Source organism: Bos mutus, chromosome 22 (assembly GCF_027580195.1).
Source record: "Bos mutus isolate GX-2022 chromosome 22, NWIPB_WYAK_1.1, whole genome shotgun sequence".
Taxonomy (NCBI): domain Eukaryota; kingdom Metazoa; phylum Chordata; class Mammalia; order Artiodactyla; family Bovidae; genus Bos; species Bos mutus.
In genome coordinates, this window is record NC_091638.1 from 60,379,972 (window position 1) to 60,396,000 (window position 16,029).

General features: G+C 68.2%; 1 protein-coding gene across 3 annotated transcripts in view; it reads right to left on the reverse strand.

Moving 5' to 3' along the window:
* The window catches only part of PLXNA1 (plexin A1), a 62,088-nt gene that overhangs the window by 28,160 nt on the left and 17,899 nt on the right, over window positions 1-16,029 (reverse strand). For all 3 annotated transcript variants that reach the window (XM_070360231.1, XM_070360232.1, XM_070360233.1), the window contains exons 10-29: window positions 14,643-14,843; window positions 13,019-13,115; window positions 12,756-12,949; window positions 12,517-12,668; window positions 12,000-12,120; window positions 11,608-11,744; window positions 9,759-9,926; window positions 9,362-9,455; window positions 8,981-9,220; window positions 8,758-8,901; window positions 8,382-8,616; window positions 6,586-6,728; window positions 5,282-5,538; window positions 4,732-4,798; window positions 2,214-2,360; window positions 1,831-1,990; window positions 1,327-1,430; window positions 1,052-1,148; window positions 577-767; window positions 299-468 (exon numbers count right to left, since the gene is read on the reverse strand). In XM_070360231.1, coding sequence (XP_070216332.1) covers window positions 299-468; window positions 577-767; window positions 1,052-1,148; window positions 1,327-1,430; window positions 1,831-1,990; window positions 2,214-2,360; window positions 4,732-4,798; window positions 5,282-5,538; window positions 6,586-6,728; window positions 8,382-8,616; window positions 8,758-8,901; window positions 8,981-9,220; window positions 9,362-9,455; window positions 9,759-9,926; window positions 11,608-11,744; window positions 12,000-12,120; window positions 12,517-12,668; window positions 12,756-12,949; window positions 13,019-13,115; window positions 14,643-14,843 — 3,119 coding nt within the window. The remainder of the gene's footprint in view (window positions 1-298; window positions 469-576; window positions 768-1,051; window positions 1,149-1,326; window positions 1,431-1,830; window positions 1,991-2,213; window positions 2,361-4,731; window positions 4,799-5,281; window positions 5,539-6,585; window positions 6,729-8,381; window positions 8,617-8,757; window positions 8,902-8,980; window positions 9,221-9,361; window positions 9,456-9,758; window positions 9,927-11,607; window positions 11,745-11,999; window positions 12,121-12,516; window positions 12,669-12,755; window positions 12,950-13,018; window positions 13,116-14,642; window positions 14,844-16,029) is intronic.

Sequence of the window (16,029 nt, forward strand, 5' to 3'; positions counted from 1 at the left end):
CGTGCCGGGTGAGTCAGGGGGGCCCGCGTGGAGGGGACCGGGCCCGCGCCCCCGTGCGCACACGCCCCACAAGCTGAGCAGCAGCTTCTCGTGCCGGGTGAGTCACGGGGGCCCGCGTGGAGGGGACTGGCCGCGCCCCCGTGCGCACACGCCCCACAAGCTGGGCAGCAGCTTCTCGTGCCGGGTGAGTCACGGGGCCCGCGTGGAGGCGGGCCCGCGCCCCCGTCACGGGCAGCAGCTTCGCGGGTGAGTCACGGGGCCCGCGTGGAGGGGACTGGCCCCCCCCCCCCCACCGTACCAGTTGCTCTTCCAAGTGTGGCGCACGTCCGCGTCGTGGATCTGGTGCTGGTCGGCCTGCTCGTCCAGGAAGTCGAACATGTACTTGATGGCCAGCGGCAGAGCCGAGCCGCGGTGTGCCGTGCTGAAGATGGTCTCGAACAGGTCGTCCACGAACTTCTGCAGCGTGCCCTGGGGGCGGGGCGGGGGCGGGGCACAGCTCAGGGCTGCCCGCGCCTCCCAGGCGCCCCCGCCCGGCCCCCGCCCCAGGAACTCCTCACCCCCGGCCCGCCCCCCCACCTTAGTGGCCAGCAACCGTGTCAGGTAGATCTCTGAGACCATCTTGCTGCCGCGGTCACCCTCGCGCTGGTCCAGGTGGTCGTGGTTCTTGACCAGATGCCACAGCTTGGTGCCGCTCTCCAGGTCGGGTGTGATCATGGGCGTGCGCGAGCGCAGGCTGTCGGGGCTGCTGGCCGTGCGCAGCATGCTCTCTGCGGGCACCCCACCATCAGTCGTGGCGTCCAGTACCCTCACCCGCCCGCCCGCCTGGCTGGGGACCCTGGCTGAGCCTTGGTGTCCCCATCTGAAACCTAGGGGGAGCCATGCCCTGGGATGACACATGTGATGGCCTCGAGGAGCCCGTGCTGCCCAGGGCAAGGCCAAGTGGCCCAGGGACAGGCCATGACTAAGCCATCCCAGGTAGCCCCACGGTGCCTGGGTCAAGGGTCCTGTCCCGGTCAGTGGCCTGCCCCTGCCCCCGCCGGCCGGTCCTCACCATATCTGCTGAGGGACTTGGTGAAGGTGGAGGAGTTGGAGATGTTGTAGGCGGACGTCTGCTTGGGCACCAGGGCCACTGAGGACCCATCTGTCACCTGCGGACGGAGGACCAGGTGACATGGGAACCACCACCCGGAGCCGGTCTCTCCCCTGGGCCTCAGCCTCCCGGGCCCAGGACCTGCAGGGCGGCAGGGAGCGCGGCAGCTCACCCGGTAGTGCGCCAGGGCGGCAGGGAGCGCGGCCCACACGGCGAGCGCAGCCGCGGCAGCTTACCTGGTAGTGCGCCAGCGTGTTGAGCCTCTTCCAGTCGTTGTCGATCTTGGTGGTGACGTCCTCGTCCTGCAGGATGATACGGGCCATGCGGCCCTGCCGCCACTCTGCGGGGGAGGGGAGGGTCCCGGCGCCCTGAGTGGACGCTGGGCAGCAGAGGGGCAGGCCCTGCCTCCAGTCCACGTCCTGTCTGCACTGAGCTGCAGCCCTATATCCCACCCCAGGCGGCCCCAGGGACCCTGTGTGTGCCCTCCTCCCAGCCTGGCGCTCAGGCCTCCCTCCACTGCCCAGCCTTGTCCACCACGGGACCAGACCGGCCCAGACCAGCTCTTCTCTACTTTCCCTCCCTACTTATCCTCCTGGTGAGCCAGTGAGCCCCCAGCTTTAGATGCAAATGGGACCCCACCCTCGACGGCTTCTACCACCCTGGGGAGGAGTCTGGGGAGCCCACCCAAGATCACAGCCCTGCCCTCCCACCGTCCGGGCCAGCGCCCCTCCCGGACTCACCCAGGTCCATGTCCCCAGCCTTGGGCCGTTGGGAGTAGGGGACGCCCTTGTACACGGCATCCAGCAACTTCTCCTTGACCTGCGTCACCGTGTCACAGTTCAGCCCCTTTACCGGCACCTCTGGCGCGTTCTCATTCTCGGGGTTTACGCAGTTCAGGGTCTGAGGATGGGAGAACGCGAGATCAGCTCCCTGCGCCTCGCTGGGCAGTGGGCGGGGAAGGGTGTGTGGACACGGGCGGGCGGGTAGGCGGGGTTTGGGGAGTGGCTGGCCGGTGGGCGGGGTTTGGGGTGGGGGTGGGCAGATGGGTGGGGTTTATGTGAGTGGCGGGCGGGAGGGCGGGGCTTGGGGCATGTGGCTGGCCCCCGACTTCCCCCTTTCGCACCAGTGTCTTGTAGTCAATCTGCTGCCGGATGAGCTTGTCCTCGCTCAGCGAGTAGCGAGCCTCGCCCGTGATGGCGTCGATGGGGCCCTTCTCCATCTGCTGCTTGATGGCGCAGTAGAGCATGAAGAGCGGCTCCCCTGCGCACTCCTGTGGGCATGGGCCGGGGGCGTCAGGCTCTGGCCCGGCGCCGGCCCTGGCCCTGCCGGAAGGGCAACTCGGCCCACCCGAGAACCCCGCTCCCAAAGTGCAAGGAGGAAGTGATCAAAGCCCTTGACTGGAAACCGTCCCCCTGGTGGGTCTGAAACTCCCAGAGGAAAGCTCAGCAGGGGCCCTGGGGGACAGGCGGCCTGGTGTCGGGAGGACTGCGGGCCCAGCTCCACTCCTGCCCAGGGCCGCCGGTGCCGCCCACGGATGAGGCCAGGCCCGGCCCCAGCACTGGGTGTGACCGTCGCCCGCGGGAAGTCAGGGACCCCCTGCCCCTCCGTCCGCTGCTCCAGAGCATGCGGTCAACACAGTCCCGGAGCAGACACTTGCCTGGTGCGCCTGGGCGCCTCTGTGCTGCCCAACCCCCACCTCACGTCCCTCCCACGTCCCGCTGCTCCCCTGCCACCCAGCGCGCCCCGCGTCCGGGCCTCCACCAGTGACCAGGGCTCCACCCCTCGGGTCTTCCCGCCCCAGAGGACCCCACTGCGGACCCCACCCAAGGTGCCTCTCAGAAAGGCGCTGGGCCTCATTGCTGTCCCGGGGTGCCCGCGCCCGCGGGTCTGACGCCCCTGTAACTGGTCTTGCATGCTTCCCTGCCGTCTCCCCTCTGGGGTGGAGGCCGCCCAAAGGCCAGGCCAAGTGTGGCGCTCCTGTCACACCCCCAGTGCAGGGTGGGGGTCAGGGGAGCCTCTGCGGACACCACTGGACAACAGGCACCATGAAGGAACAGCTGTTGGGGGAGGGCTCCTAGCTCCAACTGAGTCCCTGCCTGGGCCAGACATGTAGCCTCCGTCTCGGCAGCCCTGGGGCTTGGGGGTGAGTGAGACACAGGCAGACGGCTGCCCAGCCCGCTCCAGCTCCTTGGCCCCTGGCCCCCCGAACACGGCCTCGAACTGGGTGCTCCCGCCTTTAATCAGGCAGTGTGATTAAAGAGATGGCTGCCCAGGCGTGGCTGTGAGTGCAGATCGCCCCTCAACCCTCCATCCAACAGCATGCCCATCTCTCAAGGTGTTTTGCCTGTAAACTTGGCTTCATAGCGTCGTAAACATAAAACAGCTCGAAAACATGAAGTCTCTGTAACACACACACGAGCACATCACATGGGCTGCAAACCACTATATTTTACAAGCAGCAGCCAGCCCCGTTCCTGCCGCCCTCCTGCATGAGCTGGCCGTGTGCTGAGCCACCTTCCCCCAGACCAGCCCGCCCGGCCCCCCTCTCTGGACCTCGCGTCCACCCCTGGGCCTCCAGTCTCCGTCTGGCTACCCCCTGCCCCACCCCCACGCCTCTGCTCACCCTACACAGACCTATCCATGCCCTCACTGCTGCCCCTTCCCGTCGGCCCTGCGGCCCAGCAGGGCTATCATGACTGCTGAGCTGCAGCGGCCAGCCTCAGCCCCCAGCATAGACGACGGGAAGGCCCACCATCTTCCCCGACATGGGACACCACCAAGGCCCAAGGCCACATCCACCCGGGCACACAGAGAGGACCGGACCCGGGCCGCCTGCCACCCGGGCACACAGAGAGGACCGGGCCCGGGCCGCCTGTCACCTGGGCACACAGAGAGGACCAGACCCGGGCTGCCCGTCACGGGGTCACACAGAGAGGACCAGATCCGGGCCGCCTGTCACGGGGCTGCATGGCCGCTTCCTCATCCACTGTGGAGCACTGACCGCGGGAACACTAGGCCCGCCTGCCAAGCCTTCGGGTTTGTCGAGGGAAGTCAGACACACCTCAGGGTTGGACAACCTCCCAGCTCTAAAACGCAGGTGACCCACTGAGCTGCTCACAGCCCCAGTGAGGCCCATCTGCACCCATGTCCAGCCACCCACAGGCTATATACCCCGTTCCAATAGCCTGGCTCCCCAGGGCTGGTCTCCAGGGCTTGGGGGTAACTGTCTGGGCAACAACAGGAGGAAGCCCGGGTGGCTGCCCCCTCCTCAGCACGGGGTCGACGGGAGTGCCCCCCACCAGGCACCTCCTCAGGCTGGGCCAGCACAGGGGCTGAATCAGACGCCCTGCCCAGGGGCTCCGTGTGAGCCTTGGTCTGGGCCACAGGGACCACATGAACCCCACACGGCCTGGACCTCCAGCCCGCTCAGCCACGTGCGGCCATCCACCCCCACGAGAGCCAGGCGTGCACCCTGCCTCGGCTGCTCAGGGAGGACAGGACGGCCTCTGGAGACGCCAGTGGACAGACGCGTGTCCCGGGGGTGTCACACCAGGGTCTTGGCCCCTCCGTGCCTCCAGGTTGAGGACCCGTGGCAGGCACCTGCAGCCCCCACCCCCACACAGGCCCCCACGGCCACCCACCTTGAGGAACTTGTACAGAAGGAAAGTGAACCAGTTGGTTAGCATCTTCTCGGCCACTGACTCAGTCCTGGAACAGAGCACGTGGGGTGACCTCGGGCCCACCCGACCCCCACTGCCTCAGGGCCAGTGGTCAGGCCTGGCCTCAGAGCACGTGTCACCCAGCGACAAGGATCCCAGACAGGGCATACCCCAGGTGGGTCCCCAGAGTCGCCTCAGCAGTGCCTGGGCTGGGCCAGTGGACGCACTGCCGCAGGGGTGGGCGGGCAGGGGTGTGGGTGAGCCAGGCTGTGGGTGGGCACAGGAATGCCCAGGGCACAGTGGGCAGACAGGTTGTAGGTGGGCAGGGGTACACAGGCATGGGGCAGAGGGACGCAGGCAGGGAGGGGGCGTGGGCGGGCAGGAGCACAGGGAAGTGGGGGCTACAGGGGGGCAGTGGGCAGGGACACAGGGGTGCAGGTGGGTGGGGCCACAAGGGGGCGGGGGCGGGGGCGGGTGGGGTACACGGAGGGGGGGAGGGTGGGGGGCAGGCGGGGGTGGGGCGGGGACGCACCGGCGCAGCAGCAGCTTGGGGTGGTTCTTGCTCTCCAGATTCTTCTCGATGAGGTCGGACAACAGCTGCTTGAGCACGCCCGTGGCATACTCCATCTCGCCCTGCAGGGCCGTCATGATAAGCGAGGCCACGTTGCCGCGGTCCCGCATGGAGAAGCTGCGCTGGGCCTCCAGCGTGCGGATGAAGGTCAGCAGGAAGTGCTTCTTGGTCAGCAGCTGGCCGAACAGCGTCAGCGACTTCTCCACATTGGCCTGCACCTGGGGGACCGCAGGCCTGCTCAGATCTAAGAAGCACCAGCCCCTTCTGGCTGAGGGACCGTGCAGGCCTGGGCGTCCAGTCACCCATCACCCTGGCGGGACCCCAAGCCCCAAGTCCTCGCAGAATGGCTATGGCCTGGCAGCTACATGAGAAGCCCATGGTGGGCAGAGGTCTGGGCACAGCGGTGAGGTGTCTGCCCCACCTCCCTCTGCACGGCCTGGCTCCAACAGCTCAGAGGAAGCCTGGTGTCCACTGGCACCAGGAGTGCCCGTCCGCAGCCACTGACGCCAGCACCAACACAGAAACCCCTCTCCCCACCGCACAGCGGACACTGAAGTCCGGACAGGGGCGTGGCTCTTTGGGGTCTCCCAGCACAGGGGTGGGACACGGGGGTGGGATGCAGGCATGGCTGGCTCCAGGGCCCCACGTGTTCGCTCTTTTCTGCCCCAGAGCTTACTGAAGCAGAAGGGACACAGGCTCCCAGCTCAGGCGGGACACACAGTCACATCTAAGACCCGTCACATAGCACAGCGGACCACAACCCCGGGAGAGACACCTGCCAGGACAGGGAGCCCCCGCGCGGCGCCACCCCGGGAAGCAAGCAGCAGTGAGCAGCCCAGGGCCCCTGCCAGTGACGGGAAGGCCTGCTGAGGTGTCGCTAGAGAGGAGGTCTCCACCCACAGAGCCACCTGGGATGGGATCGGAGCCCCGACATCCTAGGGGTGCGGGGAAGGGATGGCCCTGCCCACAAAGCATGACAGACTGGACTTGCTGAGTCCTGCCAGTTCTGAACCGGGGCGTGGGCTCCTGGCCAGCCACTGGGGCGCCCAGGAGGATGTGGGAGCCAGCCCACTCCCCTTCAGCAGGCTGGCCAGCGTGGGTGGTGCATGGTGGACCAGAGGCCCAGAGAAACTGCTGGGCCCCGGGAGCCCAGGCTAGGGGTGGTTTGCTGGCACCAGGCCCCCCTCCCAGGAGGCTCGGGCTGGCCCCCAGGCCCCCGCTGCTCCAGGGCCCCAGGACCCCCACGGAGAGGGCCGGCAGCCCACCTCCATCTCCTTGAGCACTGGGTGGTCCTCGATCCCCGGGAAGAGCACGCGCATGGCGTAGGTGCGGTAGTCCAGGAAGGGGATGCCGGCGCCGTCCAGGTCGTTGGTCAACTCGTGGATGTCCGTCTGCAGCTCGGCAAAGGCTGCGGCCAGACGAGGCATCAAGGTGGTTGCCCGGCCCCACCCACCCCACACAGGGTCCTGCGGGACCCACCCGGCCCTGCCCACCCGCCAGCCCTGCCCACCCGACACTCAGAGTCTTGCTGGGCCTGCCCGGCTGTGTCCCCCACCCCCGAGCTGCTGCAGACGTAACCGAGACGAGGGCAGAGATCGGGCTGGGCTGGGGGCCCCGGTCCCAGAGGCCGGGGTGCTTGTGGCTGCCCTGGCTCTGGCTGCCTGGGAGGGAGCAGAGCTGTCCACCACTCAGGCCAGCGGGCCCCCAACATGCCCGCCCGTTCGGGGCGGCTCCGCAGTTCTCAGAACATTCCAGAGCTGTGAGGTGTGCACTGTCTGGTCAGGAGCCAGAGGGCGCCGGGCATGTCAGGGGCGCTGAACAGGAGCCAGTCCTCACCTCCCTGTCTGCTGCTGGGCATCTGCTCTGGGGCCCCTCGTTCTCATGAGTGCCCCGCACCGAAAGGGCTCTGAGAGGCACGCGTGGGCTGGGCTCTGAGTAGACGCCCACCCTTCTCCCGCTGGCTGACGGCTCCGGCCAGAAAAGCCAGCCAGCTGGATGGCAGCCAGCGCAGGTCCAGGCTGCTGCCCGGAGCCCACACGGGCACACAGGCGCTGAACCCACCAGGGTCCCAGTGGCCCCGGCCGGGGTGCCCACCCCTCACGCCCACCCACTGGTCCCACAGCAGTCATGCCCTTAGCACTGAGCTCTGGAGGGGCAGCCTCTGCTCCGTGGGGATGAGCCACTGGTCTCCCCTGGACACACAGGCACCCTGGGGACGCCCTCGGCCCTCCCCCTGAGCCTCCACCCCCAAGCCACTTCTCAGATTTCCGGCCTGCAGAGCTCCTCCCACTCTCAGGCCGCCCCCGCCCCTGGGGTCCACCTCCCGGTTGGGGGCTCTTGCGGGCAGGGGGCACGTGACCAGGTGCACGGACACCAAGCCTGCCCTCTGGGGTCGTCCTGTCACCGCACAGGGAGGAGTCCCAGAAGACGGGTTCTGGGGACAGGAGGCCTGGCTGGGCTGCAGACACCGGACACAGCACAGGGGACGCGGTCGCGGCCTGACCGGCTTTTCCCCACTCACTCTCCAGGGCAGGACAGACTCCCGCTCCACTGGGTGACTCAGAACAGGGGCCAGGCAGAAGGCCGTGCACACAGAGAGGCCCCCCGCCCCCGGGCCACCCCCGGCCACCCGACGGAACAACGTACACGGGCTCGTGGATCACTGACCACCCACCACGCCCGGGGAAAGGGCGCCACGCCGCCCTCAGCAGCAGGCGCAGTGTCCCCGCACCTGGACGCGTGTCCGTTCACACGCAAGGAAGACTGAGACACCGTGTGTCCACCCGGCATCCTCCAGCCAGGCTGGGACACAAGCAGGGGCTTCTGGCGGGGTCTGTCTGAGGGAGCACCCCACAAAGGCCCCATTCGGACCTCCCCTGCCTCCCTGGACCAAGCCCGGCACAGCAAGGCCTATGGGAGCGTAGGAGACGAGTGGATTCGGTGGGCAGCGCGGCCCAGTTCAGCGGCAGGGCCAGCCCCGCCCAGCCCCGCCCAGCCCCGCCCCCCGAGCCTGCCCCCTGAGCCCGCCCCGGTCCCCGCCCCAGCCCCGCCTCCCGCCCACCTTCCTTGCACTCCAGGGCCACACGAGACTCCAGGTTGTCCATTTGCAGCTGCAGGCGCTTCAGGGTGCGGTCGGCGTCCCGCGACTTGCGCTTGTAGGCGATGAGCACGGCCACGATGACCAGCAGCAGGAGGCCCCCGCCCCCGCCGATGCCCACGATGGCGGGCAGCGTCAGCAGGCTGTCCGAGTACATCTGCAGCACCCCTGGCGAGAACTCGAAGCCGCCGGCCCGGACCTGGGGGCGCAGGTCGCTCAGGGGGTGCCCGGCGCCCACGGCTCAGGGCCCCGAGAGCTTGGCAGGGTGGGGCGTGCAGGCGCTGGGGGGCTCCCTCCGGGGTGGGTGGCCCTGAGTGGGGCGCCGGGGGCGTGGACCCACCGTGACCTTGTGCTGCCCGGTGAGGTTGGGCGACTCGCAGAGCAGCTGCGTCTCGGACACGGTGAGGGCGCACGGCGTCGAGCCGATGAGCACCGTGTAGTTGAGGCGAGAGTTGCCAGGCGCCGGCGGCAGCAGGTTGCGGCCCTGCGGGCAGGATGGGGTGAGCCAGCCGCAGCCGCCGCCAATCAGCCTCCGCCCCCGACGCCGACCCCGCGCGGCCCACCTTGAGGATGAGCGGCGAGCTGGGCTTCAGCTCCAGCAGGCCGGTGGGGCTGAGCGGCTCCAGCACGGGGTCCGGATAGTAGAGGAAAGACGAGGTGTTGAGCACCAGCAGAGCGCGCACGTCGTCCATGACGAAGCCCAGCTCGTCCGGCCGCTCCCCGAGCTCGGGTGGGCTGCGCACGCCATTGTCCACCGACGGGGCCCGGCATACCATGGTGGTGTCGTTGTACACCAGGCAGCTCTGGGGATGCAGGGCAGGGGCCGCTGGGCTGGCTGCTCCACGAGGGGCCAGGCGCCAGCAGCGGCACACCCACCCTCCCTGGGACCCCCCAAGCACGGCCTCGATGGCAGGCGTGGGGGGCAGGGCCCAGCAGGGACTCACATTTTCCCTCTCAACGCCGCCGTACTTGGCTCGGATGCGCGGTTCGCGGACAGTGGCCAGGTTGGTGCCCGTGACTGTTAGAAGGGTCCCTCCACTAAAAGATGAGGGTGGTAGGAGTCACAGATGGGACACCCGGGGCCCCTTTCCCCAGGGCCCAGCACAAACGGGAGGCACAGACACCCCACCTGGCCTCCCAAGAGGTGGTCAAGGGCTAAAGCCTCTTGGCACCGCGCTGGGTGGCGGGACGGCGTGAGGGCTGAGCCGAGAGCCGGCAGCAGGGGCCCCGAGCCACGTGCTGGTCTCTGGCGGCTCAGGACTGGGGTCGCGGGGCTCAGGGTGGGCAGATCAAGGGCTGCGGGGCTTAGAGCAGGGGGGAGGCCCCCAGGGGTGCCCTGACCTGTTGATGCTCCACTCAGGGTCAATCCTCAGGATGGTGGGGTCCTCGGTGTAGTTGTACTTGACCTCGGGGTTGGTGAGCTGAGCGCGGTTGATGTTGACAACTATGGGGACGCTGCCCGGGCTCTGCCCCGGAGGCGTCAGACACCGGATCTCCCGGGAATTCCTCCTGGAGGGGCGGCGGGGCGGGGGCAGTGAGGCGCCTCCAACCTGCCTGAGCATCCAGGCTCCACCACCACAGGCTGCAGGCATGTCACTGGCCACGTCCCACTCCGGCCTCACCTGCCTCCCCGTGACACAGGCCACTGCGGGCCCTGCCTCCAGGCGGCTGAGGACTGTGGGAGTCACTTCCCCCGTCAGCCCCTGCCAGGGGCCAGGTGCTGTCTGTGCCCCTGTGCGGTACGTCCCCAGCTGAGAGGCGGGTCTGGGATCCAAGCTCCCTCTCTAGGGGACACCCCCACCCCCGCATCTGCCTCCTCTGTGGTGTCAGCTGATGAATCTGGCTGTGTCTCGATCCACAGAGCCAGGCCCACAGGCACCAGGAGCAGGCCTGCTGGGCAGGAAGGGGCTCACTGGGCCTCAAGGCAGCCCTGTGACAGCCCCATCGATCGCCCAGGGCTGGCTAGCTGGACGGACCCCACAGTTTCAATGTCCGACCAACGGGGCCAGACCCCATGCTCAGGGCCAGAGCCCCATGCTCAGGGTCAGAGCCCCACGCTCAGGGTCAGAGCTCCATGTTCACGGCCAGAGCCCCACGCTCAGGGTCAGAGCCCCACGCTCAGGGTCAGAGCCTCACGCTCAGGCTCAGACCCAGGGTCAGAGCCCATGCTCAGGGTCAGAGCTTCACACTCAGGGTCAGAGCTCCACACTCACGGCCAGAGCCCCACGCTCAGGGTCAGAGCCTCACGCTCAGGCTCAGACCCAGGGCCAGAGCCCCATGCTCAGGGTCAGAGCCCCACGCTCAGGGTCAGAGCTTCACGCTCATGGCCAGAGCCCCACGCTCAGGGTCAGAGCTCCACGCTCATGGCCAGAGCCCCACGCTCAGGGTTAGAGCTCCACGCTCACGGCCAGAGCTCCACGCTCACGGCCAGAGCCTCACGCTCAGGCTCAGACCCAGGGTCAGAGCCCATGCTCAGGGTCAGAGCTTCACACTCAGGGACCACACTCAGGGCCAGAGCCCCACGCTCAGGGTCAGAGCCCCACGCTCAGGGCTCCTGCTTCCTGGAAGGACACACACGATGCACTCACTCCCCCACCCCCATCGTCTCTGATCTGAAAACAGGCTAATCCCAAGTCTGGGCCATGAGCTGGCGAAACGGGCTGCTGAAGTGGGGGTGCTGGGTCACCCTACGGGGCAGCCAGCCCGGTCACCGCCTGCACCTGCCTGTCCCCTCAGTGCCTACAACCACAGCCGCCAGGCCCGCACGCGGCAGGCTGCAAACACCAATAATTAGTCTGATAACGGGTAATTACCGCAGGAAAATATTTAAAGGCTCGCTCCATTATCATCCCTAATCTAAAATTATCCACTTCAAGGCTCCCGGCTTTTGTTAAGATTCCCTTTCTCTCTCTTAAGAATTTCTCTAAACGGCTGTGCTCTGGGGGCATCAGCCCAGGGTAGGGCTCGGCGGCCGCCCCTCAGGCCAGGCCCCGCCCACCCAGGCCCCGCCCACCTGCTCTGGAGGAAGCCTGTCTCCATGGTAACCTTCTCCTCTCTAGGTTTCCATAGTGATTACCCCAGCCAGGCTCGCCACAGTCCCCCTTGTTTCCCAGGCAACGGAGGGGGCGCCCAGCCATCTGAACCAACCGCCACCCAGGGCAGGCGGGGCGAGCCTGGGGTCCCCACATACCAGGAGAAGGAGCAGGGCCGGCCGCCGACCGACACCGCCACATCGCTGCCCGCGTTCAGGTGGCTGCCCTCGATGCCAATCCAGGTGCCCCCCGAAAGGGGCCCGCGGGCAGGGCTCACGCGGTAGAAGGTCGGCGTCTGGGAAGAGAAGGGACGGGCTGGGGCTCCGAGAAGCCCAGGTCTGTGCGCACTGGGTCTGGGACGGCGCCCACAGGCAGGGTCCCATGTGCAAAGGGGCCCCTGAGTCAGGCCCTGGAGATGAGCAGCGCGGGGCTGGGGCCGTCATTCGAGGTCACCTGAACCCCGGGCCACCTCCATGGACGAGTTGTTGGGGGGGCCCCTTGTCCCCTGGGGCCTGGGAGGAGAGGTCGCAGGGCAGGAGGGCGGGCTTACCACAAAGGTGAAGCGCTTGGGCGACAGGGCGCGGTAGCGAGGGGAGCAGTCCCGCACGCACACTTCCACCAGGGCGTCGTGGGCCCGCACGGTGCTGGCGTCCCCGATCTCACAGACGATCCTGTGGGCACGCGGGGGCCTCAGCAGCCGCAGCACCAGCCCCACCCAATCGCCGGCCGCGTCCCACAGGCCCCGTCCCACTCACTGCTAGGCGCTAACATACTCGCTACCCACTGGGCTGCACAGCACCTTGCCCCTGCCCCGCCCACACAGGCCCCGCCCACTCTACCCCTCCCACCATCTGGCCCCACCCCACAGGTCCGGCCCGCCCATACAGGCCCCACCCACTCTGCCATGGCCCCGCAGGCCCCGCCCCCACTTGCTGCTTGGGTCTGACATACTCTGCTCTCCACTGGGCTGCACAGCACCTTGACGTGCACGCCCCGCAGGGCACGCCCCCACCCCTGCAGGCCCCGCCCCGCAGGCCCCATCCACCCTCTTGCCGCGCCCCACTCACTGCTCTGCGCTGATGTACTCGCTCTCCACCGGGCTGCATAGCACCTTGCCCACGCGCACGCCCAGCCGCACATCCTCGAAGCGCAGCCCCAGGTTCTCGCCCGTGATGGTGAGCCGCGTGCCGCCCTGCCGCGGGCCCGTCTCAGGGGACATCTGTGGGAAGAGGGGACAGCTGGGGCGATGGCCGGGTGTCGGAGCCCCCCCACCGACCCCGGGCCACAGGCTTGGGGGCGCGCCTACCTTGAGGATCTTGGGATCGGCACAGCGGCTGCTGCCGTGGCGAGCGTGCATCCATTCGGCAGGCGAGTCTGCGGGGCAGTGAGGACGCAGGGAGCAGCGGCGCTCGGCCACGCACCAGCCGCACTCGAAGCGAGGGTCGGCCTTGAGGCAGAGGCCGCAGCTCTCCCGCAGGGCGGGACACTTGTACAGGTGGGCTGCAGAGAGGACAGGGGTCAGTGGCCGCCCGCAGGCCCGCCCCCCAGGCCGCCCTGCACCCGGCTCACCCTGGATATTCTGCGGGTTGTCGATGACGAAGTGGCCATTCCACACCACGGACAGGTTCACAGGCAGGTCGCTGACGTCGTTGCCCTCGTAGGAGTACTGCAGCGGCAGGAAGAGGGTCAGGCCACGCAGCCGGGCCTGCGTGTCCCTCGTGGCCACCTCCAGCACCAGCCACTGGTGGCAGGCCTGGCAGCACAGGGTCTGGGGGCCGATCTGCACCCCGACACCCAACATCCCCCCGCCCGTCCCGGCATCCATCCCCACCACACCCCCGCCCAAGCCAGCCGAGGGCCCAAGTGTCTGCCCCCATCCAGCCGCTCCTCTGCACATAGGCGGCTGCCACCCCCGCCCTCCAGCAGCCACAGGACCACAGCCTCCAGGGTGACCCCCACTAGGACGCCAGGACTCCCCCGCACTCCCTGGGCACACGTCAAGGACACTTCCTCATCTCCAGGCGGGCGCAACAAGCCCTCCCCTGGGACTGCCCTGAGTGTGACATATGTGTCCCTCGTGAGGGCTGCACCCCCCAAGCGCCCCCAGGCTGGGCTGGGCTCAGGGACACAGCCCTCCCGGGGAGCCCAGCTGTGTCCCACTTTCTCAGCTGAAGACTTGCGCTCTGTCCCAGGGCAATTCATCATCATCTTATCTGCAGGAATGTAATTGGATCCTATCAAACTCCCCGATGCTTTCTTTTCCCTTCACATGGGGCTGCAGGAAAGACAAATGTGGGCCTGGAGGGGTTGGGGGGGGGTGGTGGACAGAGGTGACAGAGGCCCAGGGATGGGGAGAAGAGACAGCGGGCTTGGGGAGGCACAGGGAGGAAGGGGAGCCAGAGTGAGAGACAGGCGGAGGGCGGGGCCCACAGAAGCCAAGGAGGCAGACAGAAAACGGGACTGGCCAGGCAGGCAGGCAGGCGTGGGGACCCTAGGCGCCAGCCGACGGCCAACCTGCCCTGAGACTATGCTGACCCCTGGGCCCCAGGCCCACCTGGCCAGGACAGAGCCAAGAAAAATGGACCCTGACTTCGGACCTCATGCCCCTCCCCTAGGTTCTGGGGGCCTGGCAGATGACCCAGAGGCACCCACCCACCACTCAGGGCCTTGACCCGTGCCAGGAGGCCCACTGCCGTCCTGAACAGATGGGGAGACCGCCTCAGGACCGCCAAGTCAGCCCTCTCCCCTCTCCCACAACGAGGTTCTAGCTCTGTGGACACCACCATCACTAAACTCACAGGATGCAATCCAAGGCCTTTGGAAGGTCACCCTGTCAGACGGGAGGCTTGAAGGGCGGCTGCCCACACCAGCCACCACGCACGGCGGCCACGTCCTGACACAGGACACCTCAAAGGAGCTGGTGCTGTCTCCCTGACCTCGGCCCCCAGGGATGTCCCTTGTGCCCTGAGCCCACCCAGGCCCCTCACCCACGTCTGAGATGGACAAGCTCCCTCCGAGCATCAGGGCGGCTCTGGGAGTGGCCCCTGCGGCCTGCTCACCTGGGACCTCCCAGCTGAGGGGCTGGTGTGGCCTGAGGGGGTGACCAGGGCGCTCCCTGCACGGAGCCCTTTTGCTAAAGCAGAAACCCACAGCACAGGGTCCCCGCGGGCGCCCTGGCGCTGAGCGGACTCACTGAGGAGTTCTGGCATTGCAGGCTGGAGCTGTTGAAGCGCACGGCGCCGACGCGGGCCGGGCCCCCAGGGAGGTGGAACAGGCACTCGTACCCCCGCTGGCCCGACTGCGGCTGCGGCAGATTCCGGGCGGTCAGGGTGATGGGCTTCACCACGCCCACCGGCACGTAGATCTGGGTGGAGGGCAGGATCTGTGGGCAGTCCTGGGGGTACAAGGCTGCAGCTGAGGCTGGAGGCGGAGGGCGGCTGCACGGGGCCCGATCTAGCATCGCACGCCCACCCCACACACAGGCATGCCAGCGGCACACCACGACCTGGGCAGGCCTGCCCCTGGGACCCTCACCAGAGGGGCCCCATCTGGGAGCAGCCGACAGGCCCCTGAGGCAGAAGCAGGCACGAGCTCTCGGCCGGGGGCCCGGGGAGTAGGTAAAAATAGTCAGAGCGGGCAGAAAAACAGCCCGGCCCCCAGGGCCAGCGTTTCAGCAACAATAACTGATGCAACGGCCCGGCTTGCTTGCAGCAGCGCTGGCGAGGCCGTGGAGGAGCCGGAGCCGGCCCGCGGGAGCCCCGCAGAAGGAGCTTTAAATAGAGACGCTGAAAACAGGCAGCTCCCGAGGCGGCAGGGCTGGCTTTGCAGAGGTTCCCAGGGCCCCTGTGGGCACCGAGGGAGCAGGGCAGGCCTGGCAGGCTGACCCCTGGCTGGGTCTGCAGGTGCCCCGGGGGCCACCTGCACACGGGCACTGGCCGGCACGTGGGCACTGACTGGCACACTGGCTGGCGCGCAGGCACCGACAGGCACGCACGCGGGCACTGGCTGGCATGTGCGCGCTGATGGGCACACTGACTGGCACACGAGCACTGACTGGCACACTGGCTGGCACATGGGCACTGGCCAGCACGTGGGCAGACAGGCACACAGGCACTGGCCGGCACGTGGGTGCTGACGGCACACTCACTGGCACGCGGGCACTGGCCGGCAGAGCGTGTGGAGCTCAGGCCACAGCCCCACAGCAGCGGCCAGCAGGCACATGCCCACAGCAGCCAGCAGTGCCCAGCCCCCAGCCCGGGGCCCCCACTGCCCCTCCAGTGCTGTCAGGAGCCCCAGGGCCCCGCTCCCACCATCCCCTACCTCACCCCCTCTGCGGCCAGGAGCCAAGTGCTGCTGCTGTCCCCCGGGGGTCTCAGGGCACAGACCACCCCCATCAGGCCAGAGCCTCGTTGTGGCCTTGGCCTCTCAGGACCCTGGCCCCAGAGAGGGGTCGGCTCGGGCCTGGCGCAAGCCCTTTGAGCGGCTGAGGCCAGGCTGGGGGCAGGCGAGCGGTGTGGACACGAGCCCTCCCCAGCCCCGTCCGGGTCCACACGCGAACGAGGGGCCACGACTGCTGCTGC